This window comes from Austrofundulus limnaeus, unplaced genomic scaffold (assembly GCF_001266775.1).
Source record: "Austrofundulus limnaeus strain Quisiro unplaced genomic scaffold, Austrofundulus_limnaeus-1.0 Scaffold2515, whole genome shotgun sequence".
Classification (NCBI taxonomy): Eukaryota; Metazoa; Chordata; class Actinopteri; order Cyprinodontiformes; family Rivulidae; genus Austrofundulus; species Austrofundulus limnaeus.
The window spans coordinates 9,234-17,175 of NW_013954917.1; the positions used below are offsets into that span (position 1 = coordinate 9,234).

Here is a 7,942-nt window from a genome sequence, read left to right on the forward strand (position 1 = left end):
GAACTGTTAGCTTTGTTAGCTTTAGCTTCTAGCACTGTGTGTTTTAGCTTTAAGAAGTGAACTGTTAGCTTCGTTAGCTTTAGCTTCTAGCACTGTGTGTTTTAGCTTTAAGAAGTGAAACGTTAGCTTCAGCTTCCAGCACTGTGTGTTTTAGCTTTAAGAAGTGAACTGTTAGCTTTGTTAGCTTTAGCTTCCAGCACTGTGTGTTTTAGCTACCTGTCGATACGGGTCGGGGTCGCGTGTGTTCGACCCCGGCAGCCTTGGCTCGAATCCTGCTGCTGCCCAAGTGAAGGCCGGTGGCCCGCGGCAGGGTCGGCTGGCTCTCGTCTGCGGAGCGGCGGTGGCACGCGTCGACCTGCGGCGGGGGGCCGACGTGACAGCTGGAGGGACTCACGGGGACGAGGCTGGTCTGAGAGGACGAGAGACACTCGCTGTAGACAGAGGTGCAGGAGTTGGACCGGGAGCAGGACCCGCCGTCGCTGAGCTCGTAGAAACCTGGAGAGAGAAAGAGAGCGGGTTGAGTTACCTGCACCGGAGACAGCGTTGTTAGCTCCGMCCCCTACGCACCTGAACTGGGCCTGCTGTCGCTCTCCAGCTGCTCCGTGGAGGCCTTCTTCACGTCCAGCTTCAGCTCGTGGATCTGCTGGTCCAGCTGCTGCAGGTGAGTCTTCAGACCCATGTCTTGTTTCTGAAGACGGGACTAAAACAAAGAAAAACCATATAATTGTGTGCACATGTGAACAAAATGCACCAAATTCCTCCATTTAGATGTTTATAAAAACTATTTTCATTAGGATGAGGAAAGTTATCTTTAATAAAAGAAAAGCTCGTCTGTCCAGAAATCAAGATAAGGAGAGCGGCTCAGCTGTGGCTGATGATTAACCCCAGCAGGAAGCTGGGGGGGACTAATTTCTCCCCCACAGGGAGGGCTTGGCTCGGTGTAAACCAGCTCCATGATGGGGGTTGGGAGGAGAAAATGTTGCTTTACAGCCGGAGCAGGACATGAAGAGCTGCCGGTTATTTTTTAAATCATCTCCAGATGGTGAGAAATAAATCCAGCATTCTTTTAGTTTAGTTTATTCATTTAAAAATAAATCTAATTCAGTATAAAAAAATACAAATGAAAAATTAAATGAAAAAGCAGCAGAAGGAAGAAAAAAAATCTTGTAATACCTGCGCCTTTTTCCATCAAAAGAAAAAAAAAATTAAAATGTATTCATTTCATTTACAAACAAAAAAAAGGCCATACAACAAACAATAATAAAAAACTTTGCAGAAGTGCACCTCATCCTCCGCCTTCATTTTATTATATTTTCTTTTTTATTGTACATGTAACTTTGTGTTTATGGAATAAAGTTTGGAAAAAAAGACATTTTATTTGGCTGCGAGGACTGAAGAGCTCTGGAGGCCATCACGCTTCCTGTCAAAGATATTTTGCTAACAGACACGATTACATCATCCTCCTATTTAAACCCGATGTCTTCCTCGTGATGTTCTGGACCGGGTCACAGAAAACCCAACAGAACCAGCTGTCAGGGGGGCCGCTTCTCGTTCCAGTGTTTGTTTTTATTTCCTGGCATTTAGGAGTTAATGATTGAGGCCCGAAGCCCTCGTGCACTAAAAGGTGCACGCGCACGTGCACATAAAAACCCTGGATTTATGGCACYGCTTCCTACCCCCAGCTGAGCGGAGGAGGGGGTCCTGGTAATTATTGAAAAGTGGGTGAATGTGAGGATCAGCTGACGGGACGATTCAAATAAAGTTTTTACAAAAAAAAAAAAGCTTTTCCTGTGAAAAAACAACCTGACAGCTGAGGAACCTGTTTACAGAACACTAGCTAAAAGATGAAAGGAGCAAAACACGCTGAAAGCTAGCAAAAACTTCAATTATCATCATAGTAGCTAAAAGGCTTTATTAATAACTAAATGCTATCTGGAAGCTAAAGGTTTGAAAGATAGTAAAATGCTAGCAAAACTATCAAAACATTAACTAAAGCTAATAAAACCCTGGCTAAAATCTAAAAGTAGCAGAAAGATAGCTAAACTAACTATTGTGCTAGCTCAAAGTAGCAAAAGTTTATCTAGAAGCTGAAGGCAACAAAATGCAAGCTATATTAAAAATAGCAAAAGACTAGGTCAAGGTTACAAATTAAAAAAATGCTAACTAAAATGAGCAGCAATAAGGTAGCTAAATGTAGCAAAAGGCTTACAAACGTGTTGAAATGCCAGCTAAAAGTGTTTAAACACTAGCTGAAAGCCAAACAGAGATAAAAATTTAAAGCAACAAGGAGAAGGCTAAAACGGAGCAGAAATGCTAACTAAATAGTGTAGCTAAATGTAGCAAAATACCAGCTAAAAGTATAAAAATACCAGCTAAAACTAGCCATAGCAAAACATGTAAAAGTAAAAAAAGACTAGACAAAGGCTAAAAAGGAACACAAAGGCTAAAACACAAAGCTAAATGTTGCAAACGCTAGCAAACGTATCAAAATGCTAACTAAATGTATCAAAACACTAGCTAAATGCTAAATGTAGCAAACGCTAGCAAATGTATCAAAATGCTAACTAAATGTATCAAAACACTAGCTAAATGTATCAAAATGCTAACTAAATGTATCAAAACACTAGCTAAATGCAGCAAAAGGCTTACAAACGTGTTGAAATGCCAGCTAAAAGTGTTTAAACACTAGATAAAAGCCAAACAGAGATAAAAATTTAAAGTAACAAAAGGCTAGGTGAAGACTAAAACAGAGCAGAAATGCTAACTAAATAGTGTAGCTAAATGTAGCAAAATACCAGCTAAAAGTATGAAAATACCAGCTAAAACTAGCCATAGCAAAACATGTAAAAGTAAAAAATAGACTAGATAAAAGCTAAAAAGGAACACAACGGCTAAACTAAATATACTAAAATGGTAGCTAAATGTAGCAAATGTTAGCAAATGTATCAAAATGCTAACTAAATGTATCAAAACACTAGCTAAATGCTAAATGCAGCAAAAGGCTTACAAACGTGTTGAAATGCCAGCTAAAAGTGTTTAAACACTAGCTAAAAGCCAAACAGAGATAAAAATATAAAGTAACAAGAGGCTAGGTGAAGGCTAAAACAGAGCAGAAACGCTAACTAAATAGTGTAGCTAAATGTAGCAAAATACCAGCTAAAACTAGCCATAGCAAAACATGTAAAAGTAAAAAATAGACTAGATAAAGGCTAAAAAGGGACACAAAGGCTAAACTAAATATAATAATATGGTAGCTAAATGTAGCAAACGCTAGCAAATGTATCAAAATGCTAACTAAATTTATCAAAACACTAGCTAAATGCTAAATGTAGCAAACAATGCAAATGTAACAAAAGACTTGAAGGCTAAAAAGAAAAAAATGCTAATAAAATCTAAAATAAATCTAGCAGCATGTTTGCAAAAGGCTAGCAAATGTATCAAAACAACAGCTAAAAGTATTGAAACAGTAGCTAAAAGGAGCAAAAATAAGAAAAAGTAATAAAATACTTGATAAATGCTAAAAGGCACAAAAAGCTAACTAAATGTAGCAGTATGGTAACAAAAAGTAAATAAAAGAAATGCTGATAAATGTGTCAAAATGTCAGTTAAAAGTATCAAAACACTATGTAAAAGCTAATAGAAAAAGTTTAAAAAAGAGGCTACTTAATGTGTCTTAATACCAGCTAAAAGTAGCTAAATGGTAACATTTAAAAGTAGCTGAAGCAGATTTCAAAGATAAAGTTTTTAAAGGAATTAAGGAGCAGTTTTTGTAAGAAAAATAAAAAAGTTATAAAAGACTAAAACATTTTATACACAACTACATTAACACAAAGTATAAGTTWTATTGTGTAATCCACAGTAATTGTTGACTCTGCAGAATAAAAATAAAAATAAAAACTCACCAGCTGTTGCTTCAGGGAGGTCAGGGTCGCCTCCAGCCGCTGCTCCTCGGCCCCCATCACCACCACCCCCGGGTCCGACGGCACCGAGGACGCCGGCTCCTCCCGGTCCAGCCCCAGAGCCCAGCTCACCAGGTCGCCCTGCCGGTCCCTGAGCAGATGTAGCTCCTGCAGGCCGGCCAGGGCCGCCTGCAGCCGGTCCCCAACCCCGCCGCGGTCCGCTGCTGCCCCGGCCGCGGAGCTCGTCGACCCGGCGGAGGAGCTCCTTCTGCTCAGCATGTCTCCAGACTCACTCAATGCTCCCGAACCGGACCTGTGTGGARCCCAGACTACCTGCTGGAATCAAACCACAGAGCCGAGTGGAGACCTGGCTCCGCCCACAATCCAAACAGGCTCCTCCCCCTCCTCCTCAGAGGAACATCTGGTGTTAATCAGGCAGCTCATTCTGCTGGTTTTCCTCCGGACAGAACTGTGGAGAAACAGATTACTAAATAAATAAGGCTAAAAATTAATATTAAAATATGCTTAAATAATTATTTGTTAGCTTTTGTTCTGCACATAACAATACAAATAGGCAATTTATATCTAAGAATAAACTAACTTACTTACTTACTTACTTACTTACTTACTTACTTACTTACTTACTTACTTACTTACTTACTTACTTACTTACTTACTTACTTACTTACTTACTTACTTACTTACTTACTTACTTACTTACTTATTTATTTGTTCTGAAAACTGAACCAAACTACAAGAAAAAGACAGTTTGAGGCATTAGAGTTTAATACTTTGTATCTGTCGCCCCCTCGTGGCTGTAACGAGTTTTGCAGYAAGACTAATTCAGTTACAACACCTTTTCCATTTGACTCTGTTGTACTTTTTTACTCAAGTATTACTTTGAGGTTCTGTTCCGATGGCAGCCGGGGAGTCCCGACCGGACCTGCCTCCATCTGCGTTGAAAGCACCGGAGACGAAGTCCACCTGAGAGCACCTGACTCACAGGAAGATGAGGTGATGTGGAAACACTGACATCACTGTTTCAGGACATCCATGCTGGTTGTTCACTAGAGGGCAGTGTCACACTGGTCATGGATCAGAACCTGCATCACTGACGTCATATTTACACCAAGCACCTCTTGGAGAGATGGAGATCAGCTCATCTTATGAGTTAGAGATATTTTTATTAACAGTTATAAATTATTGCAAGATCTTATCTTAGCTCAGAACTTTTGTGTTTTGTGGCTTAGCTGTGGCGGCCATCTTGAATCCAGTGAAATCAGTGGTTCGTGAGATATTTTTAACACAGTTAAAGGCAACATTTTGCATTTATATTACACTGACTCTCAGCTACAACCACACCAAAGTTCAGTGTTGTGTAAAAGACCTCAAACTAATACTTGAGTAAAAGTATCTTTTCATGAATTACTTTGGTACCAGTTAAAGTCTCCTCCAAGAATATTACTTGAGTAAAAGTCTTAAAGTATCTGATTTTTTTGTACTTAAGTATTAAAAGTAAAAGAAYTGAGTAAAAATAAGCGGTTAGGTTGTCCAAAATGACATTTATTGGGATGTGAACTTTCCAAAAACACGTTTTTTCCTAAAGGTGTGCAGCTGTGATGGATTGTGTACAAGTTGGTGTCAGAATGGTAAATATTTATACTTCTCATCCAACCACAATCAAATTCACTCTTTCCAGGAGACACGATTTACCAGGATAATTTTTTAACAATAATGAGCCGAAATGACATAAAAGTAACRACAAAGTAAAAGTAAGAGAGTTTTACTCACTGGTGAGTTGTGGTGAGTAGCTGCCATCTTGATTTCTGAACTCTCCCACTTTCCAACTGGGAATTCCCACTCGAGGGGTGTTCCAGTTTAAATGAATGACTTGTAAGTGGGAAATTCCCACTTCCCATTACAACTGGGCCACAGCAAAAATAGTGAATTGGAGATTTTACACGGCAGATTTCGCTGGCTATTTTTGAACCCTGCGCAGCGCCACCTAGTGGTGGGAGGTCCTCACTTCAGAGGTAAAATAATCTGCGTGCATGATGGGAGATGTAGTTTATGGTCCTTTGGGCTTCAAATCAGCTGATTTTAGAACATCAATGCATCTTTGAAGCATTTTATGTGGGCCATATAAAGTCCTGTGGCGGGCCACATTTGGCCCACGGGCTTGCATTTGATCAATRTGGTATATGAGACATTTTACAGACAAACACACTTCCTGAATGCAGCTGATCTTCAAGCATGCAGATGTGATGTTTAGATGAAGGGCTGAATAATTTGTTTACCTGCTCCTGATTGGACGTCCTCGTCACTTTGATGGTGCGAACATTACGGCGTCGTGTCCCTGCGATGATGCTGGCTCACAGCACCTCATTGTCAGGCCAGGATGGCCCCTCTGCCCCCATCGTGTTCAAATGACTTCCTCCGGTGTGACATCAGCTGGAGCAGAGGGCTTCTCCACGTTTAACCCTTCATTTGGTTCTTTGTTTATCTCCAGACTTCATCTTTGTGCCTCTCTGTGTTTGTTCTTTTACACTTTATACATCAGCAGCAAACCAAACTCAAACAAACAAAAAAGATTATCCTGATCCATTTCAAACGGTGCAGTTTGTAATGTTTTACTTCAGTGGTTTTTAAGATGGATTTGTATGAAATTCTGAAATGCAGGTCTGCACTCAGTGTAAACAAAGCACTCAGCTGAATCCTCCAGAAACCCCTTGCATCATGCCTGAATGTGACAAACGTAAATACTCAGAGAAACCTGACTTTTAAACACTTTTAAGAAACTTTTGGTTCTTTCATCGGTCACCACTGATGATGGATTCAGTTGCAGATCATTTGGGAACTTCACAAATAACAGTCTTCAAAAACAAAACAAATATTCTCCTGATGGGGTGATGTGTTTCCTGTCGCTGGACCTTTGGTTTGCAGGAGAAACTCTTGGAAAAGTTTAGCTGAAGAGCAGGAGGCATTCACTAAATCCAATTTAACGTGTTTCCTGACACTTCGGCTGTTTCCGTAGGTAAACAAGTACATTAGTAGCTTTAACTCAGACAATCTTTGTTAATAAAAACAAAACGTACAGACAGAAGAATCCCACCAAACGTCTCAACCTGTAATCCTCAGAGATTAAAAATGAGTGTTGCTCAGGTGGATCCAGGTGGATCCTGACCAGAGCCACAAACACAACGTCAGCGAGGTAAACAGGAGCTGCTGTCATATGAGGGTTCGAGGAGTGGTCAAAATAACAAAAATAAAAATGTTGCTGACATGTTGGACTTCAAAAGGATGGAAATCTGACATCAGACAATGAGCGCAGATGGCTGCTGGAAGAGAAAGAAACATTTTGCAGGTTTGAAGTTTTTTTTCTTCTTCTGCAGACGTGTCGGGGGATTCCCATGCAGGCCCGTTATTTAAAAACGTTATCTTCCAAAAGAGCAATGTGGTTGTGATATTTTCCTTTTCGTGACAAAACTCCGCCCACACATCCCAGAAACTACCCTGTTTTGCCAAACTCCGTCCACACGAATAACTCCGTCAATCCCGATTAGGACAAACTCCGCCCACACTTCCCAGAAACTACCCTATTTTGCCAAACTCGGCCCACACCGAATAACTCCGTCAATCCCGATTAGGACAAATTCCGCCCACACACAATAATTCTGTCAATCCCAATTAGGGCAAACTCCGCCCACACCGAATAACTCCGTCAATCCCGATTAGGACAAACTCTGCCCACACCAAATAATTCTGTCAATCCGGATTAGGACAAACTCCGCCCACACTTCCCAGAAACTACCCTGTTTTTCCAAACTCGGCCCACACCGAATAACTTCGTCAATCCCGATTAGGACAAACTCCGCCCACACACAATAATTCTGTCAATCCCGATTAGGACAAACTCCGCCCACACAGCCCAGAAACACCCTGTTTTGTCAAACTCCGCCCACACCAAATAATTCTGTCAATCCCGATTAGGACAAACTCCTCCCACACGAATAACTCTGTCAATCCCGATTAGGACAAACTCC

At 40.8% G+C, this 7,942-nt stretch overlaps 1 protein-coding gene across 1 annotated transcript in view; it reads right to left on the bottom strand.

The window, feature by feature from the left end:
• The window catches only part of dact2 (dishevelled-binding antagonist of beta-catenin 2), a 9,929-nt gene extending 4,183 nt beyond the window's left edge, over positions 1-5,746 (bottom strand). Inside the window, exons 1-4 of the mRNA XM_013999854.1 lie at positions 5,691-5,746; positions 3,903-4,368; positions 568-700; positions 217-495 (exon numbers count right to left, since the gene is read on the bottom strand). Coding sequence (XP_013855308.1) covers positions 217-495; positions 568-700; positions 3,903-4,178 — 688 coding nt within the window. The 5' untranslated portion in view covers positions 4,179-4,368; positions 5,691-5,746. The remainder of the gene's footprint in view (positions 1-216; positions 496-567; positions 701-3,902; positions 4,369-5,690) is intronic.
• Between the last annotated feature and the right edge of the window lie 2,196 nt (positions 5,747-7,942).